Source organism: Artemia franciscana, chromosome 5 (genome assembly GCF_032884065.1).
Source record: "Artemia franciscana chromosome 5, ASM3288406v1, whole genome shotgun sequence".
In the NCBI taxonomy this organism is placed as follows: Eukaryota; Metazoa; Arthropoda; class Branchiopoda; order Anostraca; family Artemiidae; genus Artemia; species Artemia franciscana.
This window is the reverse complement of record NC_088867.1, coordinates 44611392-44627770: the sequence shown is the minus strand read 5'-3', so window position 1 is coordinate 44627770 and position 16379 is coordinate 44611392. Positions and strand designations below refer to the sequence as shown.

Below are 16379 nucleotides of genomic sequence, written 5' to 3'. Positions count from 1 at the left end.
CGAGTGCCGCTGAATTCATTTCTAATAAATTTATCAAGCTGTATTGAAGCTGAAAACATTACGAATACTTTTGGTTCGATCATTGCTTACATTGAGTGAAGCTAAAGTAAAACACGAGTTCTAGTTTCGTATTTGTTTGTGGAACTCTAAGAGAACAAGTGATGTCCTATAACAGACCAAAATAATTCATTTGGGAATTGTTGCTGCAGGAATGCAGTTTGACTAAGCAGGCAGCAGCCCCCAAGAATGTCCTCTTTGTTGGCTACTTTTCCTATGGGATAATAGAGGATTCCACAGTGAATACATACAGAGTTGAAGGGTTCCAATGACTTGTAAATAACACTTGCGTAGTTTAAGGCATCTTTGTAGGTTTTTACTTGGTTTCATGCCAGAATTTGTTGGCATCGAAGATTGTGATAGTGCTCTTCTTCTAACATCATATTTTTTCGGTACTTCTGTACATAATGGCAGACACTCAAGAAGTGAAGTAAGGTCAATCCTAATTAGATATACCAAAATATAATGTAAATATAATACTTTAGAAAAATAGGGCTTATATTTGCACATTAGGAGGGGGAGTATAGGGGGTCTGCGTGCAAAGTGTTAGCGACAATTATTCTGCATATTATGAAGTAAGAGTTGTTTTCTAACTTCATGCTGTCCAAATACTTTACAACATCCCCTAGTGTGCAATTATATAGCCCAAATTATGTAAGTCCAATGTTTTCTGTCCCCCGTCACTTGTTTTCTTCTGAGCGTAAGCTAATTATTTCTTTAAAAAAGCAGATAAAACCAGTTTGTTGTCGGATGTATACCATTATGTACACAAGTACCTTTTTTATTCTGCACTTTCATTTTTAACTCGCTCTAATTCTAGCTGTTCTTTAACGGCACAGTTCTTTGTTCTTCACTGTCATTTTTGACACTCTTTATACTTGCTTTAGGGTGTCTGCTACTCCTACAATCCTTTGTTCTTCACTTTCATCTTTGCAAAGTTCTGATTCCTGCTGCCACTTGTAATTCTCACTGCTAATTATCTTCTAACTGTACGTTTCTTTGATCTCACTGTCATATATCTTCTAACCACACATTTCTCTGTTCTTCATTTCATTTTGATTCGTTCCAATCCTCATTGTCGCATGTCTTGTAACTGCATATTTTTTTTTTTTGCTCTTCACTTTCGTTTTTGAGTCGTTGTGATTCTCGATGCCACTTATCTTTCAGCTGCATATTCATATGTTCTTCAATTTCGTCTTTGACGTGTTCTAATATTCATTTTCGTTGGTATTCTAACTTACATCCTCTCGGATCTTTATTGTCGTTTATCATTGCTTCAAACATTTTTTCAGTGCCTTTTGCCTGAGTTGGTTGGATTGTTCTTGTTACTTTTAATATTATAGGTTGTTCATTATAACCCATTCGTATATTTACATTTTTCAGGTCGTTCTCTTGATCTTATCTCAATTTGTCCATTTTGATCTTACGGTTTTGTCCGCTTTTGTACTCATTTAGTGCTAACGTTAGTTTACGTTTGTGTCCCCTAGATATTATGAAACTGCTGAAAATGCCTATTGAAATTTATATCACTGAATATGGGCACATGAATCTACACATTTATCAATTTTGTTCTGCAAATGCTTCTAAAACGGTTTTAAGATCTATTTTTCTTGTGTCATCACTATCAGTCAATATGATTGCTAAACTATTTAGTCTATCCTGATTCACTGTTGATATCGTATAGTTGTTTTTTTTATTGCTTTTAGCCTTGAAAATGATCTGTCTTCAGAAGCAACGCTTAAAAAATTAATTGTTCATTTTGATGGCGGCGCGTGGCCCTTTCAAACGCGAGGTTCGCTTGGGCCCAATCGCCCTTTTTCCGGCCTTGCAAGAAACACCCTAAACTAAAATTCACAGTACTTTTCAATAGAAAAAAGGGTACTTGTTTTTTATACGGCACACATTGGAGAAGAGAAGTTAGATCAATCCTAATGAAATATACAAAAATATGATGAAAACACAATACTTTAGTAACAAAATTATAAAAATTACAACAAAGAATTATGGTAAGAGTGTACAGAACGCATTATATTAAATACTTAACGCAACGAATATACCATTTCTATATATTAAATATTTAATCGAAAATATACCTAAAACATGGATTTCAACTGAGACTAAGCTAATTTTCTTCAAATACTGAAAGGTATAAACTGGTTATTATTTCATCTGTGTAGATCCAAATTCTCGAGTATGTACCATATAATACACAAGTACCGAAAAAAGAATCACGAACTAAGACTTCAAATCTAGTCTGAGTACAATTTAAAGATAGTCTATTTTCTGAAATGTTTCGTTATTTATCTTGACAATCAAATTCATAAATAGTACTCTCTATGTTTTATTAATTAAGAACAAACACAAAAGAGACAGAAAGCAAAATCAACCTACTTTCAAAAAATAGTTATCAGTTTAAATAACTGATCTAACAACCTTCCTCAACAAGCACAGATTCAAAACTAGGCACTGGATCACTTTTGCCGTGATTAACTAACTGACGTCACAATTGTTCCAGTCATGATGACACGCATTTCTCTTTGAGTTATGCAATAAAAGCTTAACTTTAAAAAGCGGAGTCGTGCCTTAAGGGAGTGTGTACTAGGTCATTTGGTGTACATAAAAGGCAAAATTAAAACAGTTCAAAATAGGGATGATACCTTTTTATTGACAGTGAATAGATATAAAATTATTTAACTGGATATTTCGAACACATATACAGTTTTCATCACCAGCAGTAAAATCTGCAGAGTTTTACTGCTGATGATGAACACTGTATATGTGTTCGAAATATCCAGTTAAATAATTTTATATCTATTCACTGTCAATAAAAAGGTATCATCCATTTTGAACTGTTTTACTTTCGTCATGGAAAGGCAGTGTAGTCTCCGAAGTTATCTAAATAAAAGGCAGAGTTGAATGTCATGGATGTAACTAATGATTGCTTTAGGATGGAGGAGGGGGCAACAATCCAGCTACAGGGGAGCTTAAATTTGCAGTTTCATACGGTTAAGTAAGGAACGACTCGGTTAAAAGTAACCCAAACTCTAAAGAATGGAAAATTGACGTTAACAGATACATAGCAAATGGCTTATTATGCTGATTCCAAACAGATCAGATTCTTAAGTGTAGTGTTACCCATCAAAAGCTACGAGCCTGGGAAAATGTACCTGATTTTGGAAAAATCGAGGAATCTTAATGAAAATCACAACGCCAGATTCGGCGTATCAGAGACCCCTACAGCATGCTAGAGGTTTCAAGCTCCCAACTGCAAAGATATGGAAAGCTTTATTATTTTACTAGAAGAAAGATAAAGGATGCGTATTTATTGATTTCTACAGGGGTTGCCCACTCCCCAATAGATTGCTCTATACGTTAAAGTTCGACTTTTGTGTCAATTCTTTAAGAACGACTCCTGAAACGCAAGGGTATTTCATAGGACAATAAGAGGTTTTTTTTTAAACACTGAAAAACTTTAACGATGCTTAAGCTTAAATTAAAACTGTAATGCTTTTAAGTTTTAACGTAGCTATTTACTTTCGGTTGAAAATTCTTTTTTTCATTTAATTTCTGTATAAAGCTTGCTTTACACTTACGTAAGTTCAATGCATTCTGTCACCCGTCACTTGTCTTTGTGACTAAAAAATAGTCCAAATAGTCTTTTGGACTTCTTCCTTCTCTGACTGGTTTTCAATAAAACAATAGTTTCACCCTTTTAAAAAGAAATATCGGTTATTTCTAAATTGTCTTATTTTATATACACGCCCTTCTCTCTGTTTATTTTTGGACTAAAAATACTCGAAATAGTCTTTTGGACTTCTTCCTTCTCTGATGGGTTTTCAATAAAACAATAGATTCACCCTTTGAAAAAGAAATATCGATTATTTCTCATTTGTCTTGTTTTATATACACGCCCTTCTCTCTGTTTATTTTTGGACTAAAAATACTCGAAATAGTCTTTTGGACTTCTTCCTTCTCTGACGGGTTTTCAATAAAACAATAGTTTCACCCTTTTAAAAAGAAATACCGATTATTTCTAAATTGTCTTGTTTTATATACACGCCCTTCTCTCTGTTTATTTTTGGACTAAAAATACTCGAAATAGTCTTTTGGACTTCTTCCTTCTCTGACGGGTTTTCAATAAAACAATAGTTTCACCCTTTTAAAAAGAAATACCGATTATTTCTAAATTGTCTTGTTTTATATACACGCCCTTCTGTCTGTTTATTTTTGGACTAAAAATACTCGAAATAGTCTTTTGAACTTCTTCCTTCTCTGACGGGTTTTCAATAAAACAACAGTTTCACCCTTTTAAAAAGAAATATCGATTATTTCTCAATTGTCTTATTTTATGTACTAGCCCTTCTGTCTTTTTGTTTTTGGACTAATAATAGTCGAAATAGCCTTTTGGACTTCTTCCTTCTCTAACAGGTTTTCAATAAAATAATAGTTTCACTCTTTTACAAACAAATATCGATTATTTCTCAATTGTCTTGTTTTATATACACGCCCTTCTGTCTTTTTATTTTTGGACTAAAAATAGTTCAAATAGTCTTTTGGACTTCTTTCTTCTCTGACGGGTTTTCAATAAAACAATAGATTCACCCTTTGAAAAAGAAATATCGATTATTTCTCAATTGTCTTGTTTTATACACACGCCCTTCTGTCTTCTTATTTTTGGACTAAAAATAGTCCAAGTAGTCTTTTGGACTTCTTCTTTCTCTGATAGGGTTTCAATAAAACAAGAGTTTCCCCCTTTCAAAAAAAAATATCGATTATTTCTCAATTGTCTTGCTTTATATACACACCCTTCTGTCTTTTTATTTCTGGACTAAAAATAGTCCAAACAGTCCTTTGGACTTCTTCCTTCTCTGACTGGTTATTAATAAAACAATAATTTCACTCTTTTATAAGAAAATTCGATTATTTCTCAATTGTTTTGTTTTATATACACAGCCTTCTGTCTTTTTATTGTCGGATAAATACAATCCGTCCTAACCCTCAATCCTCATAAGATCAACCTGAAGCTCTTAACATAGTTTACTCCGATCCTAGTTTTTGGGAATATTAATACATATGTCATTACCGTAATAATATAATTTATTCAAAATATTGCAACTGAAATTATTTTTAAACATATTAAAAGGGTCGGCCTTGTGTATTATAAAGTCCTAGGGTTAGTCCATGAAGTGAAAATAATACTTGACCAATTAAACAGTTCGAGGTAACAAATGTAAGTAAGAAGCGAATTGGCTAAATAGTAACCGGAACCCTAAAAAAAGAATTTTGATAACAATAGACACATCAAAAGAGTTGGCTTTTCATGCTGATTTATATAGGATCCATTGAGTTTAATATCATCAAAAGCTACATACCTGAAAAAATTTCCCTGGTTTTCATACAAGAGCTAAGAGCTCATGTGGCACTTGTGACGAGGTCGGAAGAGCCAAGAGCTCATATGGCATGAATTCTAGCAAAATTCTAAGAATCAATAGATTGATTGATTTAAAAGGAAAATCAGAGGCTTAATGCCGGCCGGGATTTAAAATAAGAGCTCTGAGACACGAGGTCCTTCTAAATATCAAAATTCATTAAGATCCGATCACCCACTCGGAAGTTATAAATACCTCATTTTTTCTAATTTTTCCTCTCCCTTCAGCCCCCCAGATGGTCGAATCGGTGAAAACGACTTTATCAAGTTAATTTGTGCAGGTTCCTGACACACCTACCAATTTCCATCGTCCTAGCACGTCCAGAAGCACCAAACTCGCCAAAGCAGGACCCCCCTAACTCCCCCAAAGAGAGCGGATTCAGTCCGGTTACGTCAATCACGTATCTGTGATATTTGCTTATTCTATCCACCAAGTTACATCCCGATCTCTCCACTCTAAGCATTTTCCAAGATTTTCGGTTTCCCCCTCCAACTCCCTCAATGTCACCAGATCTGGTTGGGATTTAAATAAGAGCTCTGAGACATAAGTTCCTCATAAATATCAAATTTCATTAAGATCCGGTCATCCGTTTTAAGTTAAAAATACCTCAATTTTTCTAATTTTCCGAATTACCACCCCCAACCCCCAAAGAGAGCGGCTCCGCTCCAATTGTGTAAATCACGTACCTAGAACTTGTGTTTATTCTTACCATCAAGTTTTATCCCGATCTCTCCACTCTAAGCGTTTTCCAAGATTTCTGTTTCCTCCCTCCAACCCCCTATGTCCCTGGATCCAATTCGAATTGAAAATGGAGCATCTGAGACATAAGATCTTTCTATATATCAAGTTTCATTAAGATCCGATCACTCATTCGTAAGATAAAGATACCTCAATTTTCACGTTTTCCAAGATTTCCGGTTTCCCCCTCCAACTCCCCCAATGTCACTGGATCTGGTCGAGATTTAAAATAAGAGCTCTGAAGCACAAGATCCTTCTAAAAATCAAATTTCATAAGATCTGATCACCCGTTTGTAAGTAACAAATACGTATTTTTTCTAATTTCTCCGAATTACCCCCCCCCCCAACTCCCCCAAAGAGAGCGGATACGGTCCGGTTATGTCAGTCACGTATCTTGGACTTGTGCTTATTCTTCCCACCAAGTTTCATCCTGATCTCTCCACTCTGAGCATTTCCCAAGATTTCCGGTCCCCGCCCCCACTCCCTCCAATGACAGTGGATCCGGTCGGAATTTAAATTAAGAGATCTGAGTTACGAGGTCCTTCTAAATATGAAATTTCATTAAGATCCGATCACTCCTTCGTAAGTTAAAAATACCTCATTTTTTCTAATTTTTCAGAATTAACCCTCCCCTCAACTCCCCCAAAGAGAGCGGATCCGTTCCCGTTATACCAATCACATATCTAGGACTTGTGCCTATTTTTCCCACCAAGTTTCATCCCAATCCCTCCACTCTAAGCGTTTTCTAAGATTTTAGGTTTCCCCCTCCAACTCCCCCCCCTAATGTCACCGGATCCGGTCGGGATTTAAAATAAGAGCTCTGAGACACGATATCCTTATAAATATCAAATTTATTAAGATACGATCACCCGTTTCGTAAGTTAAAAATACCTCAATTTTTTCTAAATTTTCGAATTAACCATCCCCCCACTCGCCCCCCCCCCCAGAAGGTCGAATTGGGGAAACGACATTTTCTAATTTAATCCGGTCTGGTCCCTCATACGCCTACCAAATTTCATTGTCCTTGCTTATCTGGAAGTGCCTAAACTAACAAAACTGGGACCGACAGACCAACAGAATTTGCGATCGCTGTATGTCACTTGGTAAATACCAATTGCCATAAATGGGGGTAAACACCTAATGTAGAGGTTTCAAGTTGCTATGTATAAAGACGTGAAATTTTGAATTTTTCATCGGAAGAAGGATCCTGGGTGCGGGTAGATGCGACTCATGGACGCGTATAATGGATGACAAACATTGTAAATCCGAGGATCTCCCCTAAGATCTAAGTCAAATATTTGAGAATCTATGTCAAGATGATGACACGTTTTTGGCATGGTAGTCCATTCAATCTCAAAAAATAAATGTCTACTCCCCAGTCAAACTTGAATAAAGGCACTGGTTTTAGATTGGCATTTTATAACTGTCGAGGGTTACTTAATATTTTTGATTGAATATCCCTGTTTATTTCTTGTCATGATATAGATGTCTTTGCCTCTTGCAAAACATTTTTGAATGATTCGATGAAGACAATTATTAATAAACAAGACTATGCTTTTTTCATAAGAATCAAATTAATGAAAATAGGGAGGGGTTGGTGTTTTCATTAAATCAACAATTCAGCCACATCTGGTGAGTGAATTTGATCATCTAAATGGTGCTTGAGTTGTTGAAGTTAATTTACGTAAAGGGTATAAAAATATTGTATTGCGTTTTACTGGCTTGACCTTAAGTTTACCTGCTTGAACTTAAGTCCACCTGCTTCGAAATTCGTGGAACTTCTATATGATTATTGCTTCAAAAAAGTGCCTCAAAAGTTTTATCATGGGTGATATTAATATCGATTAACATTATTTTAGTAATTATTTGGTAACGTCCTAGGAATCCCTTCTGATATGGCTGACTTGCTATCAGTTTACCTGTCCAGCAGGCAAACTGATGAGAAGACTCATTCAAACGATAATTAAGTTCTATAGATATTTTAAGTGACCAAAAAGATTGAAAGGCAACTAGTCTCCATCTGATGCCCCTTATTCTCCCAAAGAAATCTGAAACAAATTTTAAGACAGACATTTGGTTCAGCATTAGTTGAAAGGTCCAATAGTTTTTGCCTCTGGGGATGACTTGACCCCCCCCCCCCACACACACACAAACACAGCCCCTAGGGAAAAAACGGTATAAGGAATGCAAACTGTCCATCTTTTACACAGAATAGTTGTTATAGGAAAATATATGGATATTTTTGGGAGTTTTCTGCAGGGGGGGGATTTTCCACAAAGAGAAAACTTCTAGGGTGAATTTTCCAAAATATCACTCAGAGAGGGGAGGAGGGAGATTTCCTAACTTAATTAAAAAAACGGTCAGAAAGTAAAAAACAAACAAAAAAGTTTATCAATGGAAATTAAGGAGCGACATTAAAAATTAAAACAAATAGAAATTATTCTGTATATCAGGGACTGCTCCTTTATCCTTCCTTGCGATTTATGCTAAAGTTTCACGTTTGGTTTTAATTCTTTAGGAACGACCCTCAAACATAAGAGCTGTTGAATTTGAATGAGAAGTATTCTTAAACAGCCTTAAGGCGTTATTGTAAAGAGGGAGGATTGAGAAAGTGGTAGCCCCGTAAAAACGCTACATATTGAATTTCATATCCTCCCCAAATGAAAATTCCACTAATTAGTAATAAATTCTTCTAATTAACATATTATTTGACAGTCATTATTTTTTTAGATATTTCAGTGTATCACTTTTTATAATGATTCATTTATTTACCATGTAGTTTCTTTATTGCTTTTTATTAAACCCGCTCCCCCTCCTACCGAATAATATGGAGAAAAAATTATGACTCTCCAGATGGAGACCCCTCTAGTCCACCCAATCAAAATGCTGGAGCTACGCCCCTGATCATAGGCTATAGGTTGCTAAAAGCATGAACCAGCTCCACAATTACTGTAGTAGTAGTATTCACCTCTAGTTTAACCATAATTCCTACCTTTAAGAAATTCAAAAAATCGTTTTATATACATACCTGAATTAGAGATAAGGCCAGTACTTTTGTTCAGAAGTTGGTTCAATAAAGGTCTTCTAACTACTAACAAACACCTCCTGAGAGCAAAAACTGAAGACGGCATTCAGCAAAAGTTACAAGCACAGAAAAGAGACATTTGCTACCTGAAAAGTTAAAAAAACAAATCAGCAAAATATAGTAAGGTTAAAATTAGAGTCAACAAGATTCCAACAAACAAAAGAATTGTGCTATACCATGGCCACCCATGTATGTCCATGCAAACACTGAAGGGTCTGAAATCATAGTCAATGGAGTAATATTGACTTGGCACGTTTTTTTCTCTGGCCAATTTGTACAGAACATGCAACTGAAAAAACTTGGGAAGGGGTAATTTGATAGAAATTAGAAACTAGAAAATTAGAATTAGAAATTACTAACATATTTTTAAGGACCTGGAGTGACCATAGCATAATCAGGCCCTCCCTCCCTGTCGTTTCCTTTTTTTCCCACAAAAGGCACCACAACTATATGACATTGGATATATTTTTTAGACAGCCAATTCACTCAGAATGGTATAAACCTTTAAAAATAACTTTATAACCCACCAGAAGGCAAAATCTAAACAGCCCAAGGGAGATGGGCTTAAAATTATGCAAAGAACCCCGTCCTTACACATTGAAAATATGTTAAAACTGACTTCCTACAAGGAATTCATTATCTGTATAATTAAAGGTACAAATTAGATCCATCAATATTTTTGCAGTGATAATTTTATAGCAGAAAGCTAGCCATGTTGCACTTTGTTTGAAACAGTTTCATGCAAAGAGTTTCAATCTGTATGAGTGAAATGGAAAAAGGGTGGTCTGTATTGTAGTGATAATGTGCAAAATCTCTTTTGCATATTGATGTGCAAAAACGAGTTTAAGTCTGAGCTATGAAATCTTGAAGTCACCACTCAATATAAAAACAAGTCAAGTTTCAGAAAAATATATGGAGAGAGTGGGGGTTCAAAATCTAGTGGGGGGATAAAATAATTTTTTTTCCATTTTTTTCAATGAGCCTCTCCCCCCCCCCCAAAAAAAAGGATGTATCAATGGAAATGCTCCAAAAATGTGTTTTTCAAAAACTAGAGGTAAGATGGGGGGAAATGTGACAAATGCCCCTCTCCCAATTGAGGCTCCTGGCCCTGACTTTCTGCAAAAATGAGATAAATACTATCTCCTAATCAACAGTGAAGCAAAATATCTAGCCACAAACTGCAAAACTTCAGAATTGCAGGGGAAAAACAAGCTAATTCTTGACTGAGTGTAATAATGGACAAAGTTCATGCTGGCAATCTAACCTTTGACTTGGTGCTAGAACAACTTAAGCTCTAACTCTACATAAAAAAGAGCAATGTTGTGACTCAGTGTAAAAGTGAGCTAAATTCTGATATAGCACAAAAAAAGAGGAAGCCATCGACTGCCTTGGTGCAAAAATGAAATTCACCCCCACAGAAAATACCCTCCAGGGAAAATAAGCCCTGAAAAACACTGCACAGAAAACAACTCCCCCCATCTTGAAAATTCTACTCCCACATGACTGGTTGGTCTTCAATCCCCTGGACTTCAAAAAAAGGACTAGAACTCTCAATTTCTGATCTAATGAGCACACTCTGAAGTTCTGCAACCTTGAGGTGGAGATGTGGATGAGGAAGGGGCAGACCCCCTCCTGTACAGAATAAGTTCTGCTCATTTTGTGGTTTAGTGTCATTCTTTACTTTCATAAATGACAGAAACCAGAAATATTCTCAGAAATCATAACAGAGTAGGCTGTATATCATTTCACATTTTTGATGTCTTTATTTAAGCTGTACCCTTTCAAAACCCCCCATCTCACCCCAGAGAAAATCTGACAAAAAGAAAAGTATATACTGCAAATAATTTTGTTATTCAATTAAACAAACACATACACCCCCCCCCCCCCAATTTTGACCCAAAGACTCCTTCTCTTAAAAATATATGGCATACAAATTTTCTAATAGTGCTCAATGTTGCACACCTATTTCCTGTTTACACTGATTAGGTGCCCCTATGTAAAAAAGCATATATATATATATACATGCTTTTTATTATTCAGAGAAAATTGACTTCTAGATTTCTCAAGTTTTGGATGACCTTTCCCACCAACTGCACAACACTAGACAAAGGATTGAAGTGAAAAATTGCTGGGGTTAGTTTTAGACTGTATTTCTTTCCATTATACAATTAAAATACATGCTAAATGTTTAGCGACATTTTACATTTACAGACACTCTTAATAGTAAATTTTAAAACTTTTACAAATGGGGAAAATGCAGCAGATACATGTTTTAGCCATTAAAATCTTTGCAGGGATTTTACTAGGACATTCTTGGATATATTATTCAATTTGCCACTTTGGGCTTAATTCAGTAGTATTCAGTAGCTACTTTTCATGCATATCGCATTTTTACCTTTGGATGGCTGTGATGCAAACAATAACCTTTCTTTCTTGATTCATTTTCTAATTTGCAATAAAAGTTTAATCAAATGAACAGTTCAATTTTCTTTTATAGACAAGTTGAGGGTTATCATGTTGATTTTAACTGAAAACTAATTGACAATACTCATATTGGATATCTATGGTTCCTCTTGACATCCTTCAATGAAACTTTTTGGAATTACACTTGTCCCAGTATAAAAACCATGGCTAGAAAAGGTGTTTAACTGCTCCTATACCAAATCCTTCTTTACTAGCAAAACATTAAAGATTCCATGATTATGATAATTTAAAGATTTTTGATGTCTTAATTTTCAGTTTTTGGTTCAAAGTTTGCTTTATAGTCCATCTCTCTAAAACAGTAAGGCTTAGCAATGTTTTTCATAGTATTAGGAATAGTTTCAACTTAAGTAAAGGTTTTTTATGGCACTTGGTATTCACAAGGTGACATATAGCAATCACAAATTCTGTTGGTCTGTCTGTCCTGGTTTTGCTAGTTAGGCACTTCCAGATAAGCTAGGACAATGAAATTCGGTAGGCGTATCAGGAACCAGACCAGATTAAATTAGAAATAGTTGTTTCCCCAATTCAACTATCTGGGGGAGAGTGGGGGGATGGTTAATTTGGAAAAATTAGAAAAAATTAAGTATTTTTAACTTACAAACAGGTGATTAGATCTTGATTAAATTTGATATTTAAATTGATATTGTGTCTCAGAGCTCTTATTTTAAATCATGACTGGATCTGGTGACATTGGAGGGGGGGACCTAAAATCTTGGAAAATGCTTAGAGTGGAGGGATTGGGATGAAACTTGGTGGGAAAAATAAGCACGAGTCCTAGATAAAGGATTGACATAACTGGGACGCATCTGCCATATTTGGGGGGGGGGTTGGAGGGGGGGGTTGTTAATTCTGAAAAATTAGAAAATGAGGTATTTTTAACTTACAAAGGAGTGATCAGATCTTAATGTAATTTGATATTTAGAAGGATCTTTTGCTTGAGCTCTCATTCTAAATCCAAACCAGATCTGGTGACATTGGGGGAAGTTGAAGGGGGAAAATGTGAAAATTGAGGTATCTTTATCTTACAAATGGGTGATCAGATCTTAATGAAACATGATACATGGAAAGATCTTATGTCTCAGATGCTCAATTTTCAATGCAAATCAGATCTGGGGACAAAGAGGTTGGAGGGGGAAAAAAATCTTGGAAAACATGAAAATTGAGGTATCTTTATCTTATAAATGTGTGATCAGATCTTAATGAAACTTCACATACAAAAATATCTTATGTCTCAGATGCTCCATTTTCAATTCAAATTGGATCCAGGGACATAGGGGGTTTGAGGGGGGAAACAGAAATCTTGGAAACCAGAAATCTTGGAAAATGCTAACTGTGGAGAGATCAGGATGAAACTTGATGGGAAGAATAAGGACACATTCTAGATACATGATTGACAAAATTAGAACAGATCCACTCTCTTGGGGGGGGGGGATTTCCAGTTCTTTGGCAAGTTTGGTGCTTCTGTATGTGCTAGGACAATGAAAAGTGGTAGGCGTGTTGGGGACTTGCACAAATTGACTTGATAACAGTTGTTTCCCTGATTTGACCATCTGGAGGGCTGGAGGGAGAGGAAAAATGGAAAAAAAATTAGAGGTATTTTTAAATCATAAATGGGTGATCAGATCTTAATGAAATTTGATATTTAGAAGGACCTTGTGTCTCAGAGCTCTTATTTTGAATCCTGACAGCATCTGGTGATATCGGGGGAGTTGGAGGGGGAAGCAGAAAATCTTGGAAAATGCTTAGAGTAGAGAGATCAGGATGAAACTTGGTGGGAAGAATAAGCACAAGTCCTGGATACATGATTGACATAATTGGACTGAATCTACTCTCTTTAGGGGAGTTGGGGGGGGGTGTTAATTCGGAAAAAATTAAGGTATTTTTAACTTAAGAATTGGTGACAGGATCTTAATGAAATTTCATATTAGAAGGAATTCATGTCTCAAAGGTCTTATTAAAATCCCAGCCAAATCTGGTGACATAGGGAGGAGTCAGAGGGGGAAACCAGAAATCTTAGAAAATGCTTAGGGTGGAGGGATTGGGATGAAAGTTGGTGGTAAAATAAGCTAGTGTTGTAGATACATGATTGATGTAACTAAACTGGATCTGCTCTTTTTGGGGTAGTTAGGGTGGGGGCCAGTGCTTTGTTGCTTCTGGACATGCTAGAACAATGTCAATTGGTAGGCATTTCATTGACCTGCACAAACTGATTTGATAAAGTAGTTTTCAACTCAACCATCTGGGGGGCTGAAGGGAGAGGAAAAATTAGATATTTTTAACTTACAAGTGGGTGATTGAATCTTAAAGAATTTTTATATTTAGAAGGACCTTGGGTAAAAATATAGCAGTTACTATAACTGGCTTACCAATAAAGTGAACATAGCACTTGATGCCTTTTTTTAGGCTTTTTACAAATATAATAATTGCTTCTATTTTAAATTCAAATTTAAGCACTTTTTAACCAAACCTAACTTTATTATAAATAATTTTAGCACTGAGAAAATGTAGTATTATTTTGTCAAAAACAGTGTAGAGAAAACACATTATTATTTTGTCAGAAACAATGGATAACTTGTACTTTAATTGAAAATTTGTCATTTTTAAGAGCTTAAAAAATGCTTAAATTTGAATTTGTAGTAGAAGTAATAATTATATTTGTAAAGAACATAAAAAAGGCATTAAGTGGTGTGTTTGCTTTATTGGTAAGTCAGTTAAATGAACTGTCATAATTTTTTGAAAAACTGTCATTTTTAAGAGCTAAAAGAGCATTTAAATCTCAATTTACAGTAGAAGCAATTATTATATTTGTAAAGAGCATAAAAAAGGCATCAAATGGTATATTCACTTTATAGGAAAGCCAGTTATATGAACTGCTATAATTTTACTGAACCTTGTGTCACAGAGCTCTTATTTTAAATCTTTACCAGCATTAAGCCTCTGATTTTCCTTTTAAACCAATCTGTTGATTTTTAGAATTTTTCTAAAGCTCATACCATATGAGCTATTGGCTCTTCTGACCATTTCACAAGTGCCATATGAGCTCTAAGCTCTTGTTCTAAGTTAGAATACATTTTCATAGAAAATCCCTTATTATGCAAGCGGAAAGGGTGGATGCATAAGGACTAAAAAATCTCTCTAGATCAATATTTGAAACACATTTTAGAGAAAGAAGAAAGTATCTAGGCAACAGTTAAAAAGAACCTTAGAATATACAAATATAGCCTATTTACTAAATGTATAAGTTAAAATGGAAAAGGCCATTTCAAGATTTTAATTATATTTCTCTTATTAACAATGCTTCTTAACTACTCAGATCTTTGTGTAGTCCAACTTTTTTATCTCCCATGTGCTTTCCAATTTCTTGATTTTATCAGCATTTAGGCTATTCAATTTACAGGTACAGAGGTTGAAACAAAATTGATGCATGGCAAAATGTACGGAAAACATGTAATTTGGTCTACATATATGCACAATAGGCGGAGTCAGAGCTTTTTCTAGGGTAGGGGGTAACCAGATGAGCTGCTCCTGGGAGATTACCCAGTTTCATCAAATTTTTCACTTTGATTCAGCTTTTTTACTTATATTTGAGTTAGGAGGAGGCAGTGTAACTAATTTAACCCGAGAATTACCAACCCAAAATGCATATTTTGAAATTCATCTCCAGCAAAGGTATTTAAAGATATATACTTCAACTTAACATACTTTTTCACCCATAACCATAGCATGATTTAAAAAACGTTTTCCTTCGGGTCTCCGATACTCGAGCGGCATCAAACTTAAAATTCTCAATTAATTAGACAGCGCTGTACTTCTGCATACTGCATCATTGGCACTGTAGGTTGCTGGGGGTGGCTTGTTGCCGTCAGATTGCATTTGAATCTTCAAAATGGAACCGGAACTTTTAATTTATAGTCACTTGAGGCCCCTCCAGTGTTTATGCGCAATCTTTTCCGTAAAAACATTTTAAGCCCCAGGAATCATAAATAGGTAACTAGAAATCTCAGTTTACAATCAAATGAGCAACGTTTGATGTTTATACAACCACGATGCTTAAAAATCTTATCTGCTTCCGGGGCATAGCCTACAAAACTTAATCTTGGCTCTGGGCGCTGTCTTGGCCCCTGATTTTTTTATTTGATCTTTAAACTATTTAAAACAAAGTGTCCATCTCAAAATTTTGAACAGATGCAACCGGCGGAAATTAGGGACTTGGGGGAAGGGGCTAGTTTCCCTCCGATTACTTTAAACTGTTAAAAAGGACACTATAAATTCCAATTTATAATTGGATGAGTCCCCTCTGAAGTTTATATGATGATCCCTTCCATATGAAGTACCTTGGGGGAAAAAATGATAATTAAACAAATAATAGACATTGGAGCCGTATAGCCTATACTATATGCAATGCTATAGAGTTGCCTCTGATTGTAAGAAAGGGCATTTAGATATCTGTACCATGTACTTTCTGTCTTTGGTATTTACCAATATTTTTGCTTAGTTGAAAACCCATCGTACAAAGCAAAAACGATATGGGAGAAAACACAACTGAAAATGAAAGTATAAAACTCGAAGAAATTAATGTTAGTGAA

At 35.3% G+C, this 16379-nt stretch overlaps 1 protein-coding gene across 3 annotated transcripts in view; it reads right to left on the bottom strand.

Moving 5' to 3' along the window:
- Positions 1–15574, bottom strand: part of LOC136027472 (thioredoxin reductase 1, cytoplasmic-like) — a 91565-nt gene extending 75991 nt beyond the window's left edge. The window contains exons 1-2 of one of the 3 annotated variants that reach the window (XM_065704765.1): positions 15496–15574; positions 9253–9395 (exon numbers count right to left, since the gene is read on the bottom strand). In XM_065704765.1, coding sequence (XP_065560837.1) covers positions 9253–9355 — 103 coding nt within the window. In that variant the 5' untranslated portion in view covers positions 9356–9395; positions 15496–15574. Of the gene's footprint in view, positions 1–2448; positions 2585–9252; positions 9396–15426 lie in introns of those variants that run through there. The other 2 variants (XM_065704766.1, XM_065704767.1) reach the window with 2 other exon arrangements.
- Positions 15575–16379: the final 805 nt, after the last annotated feature.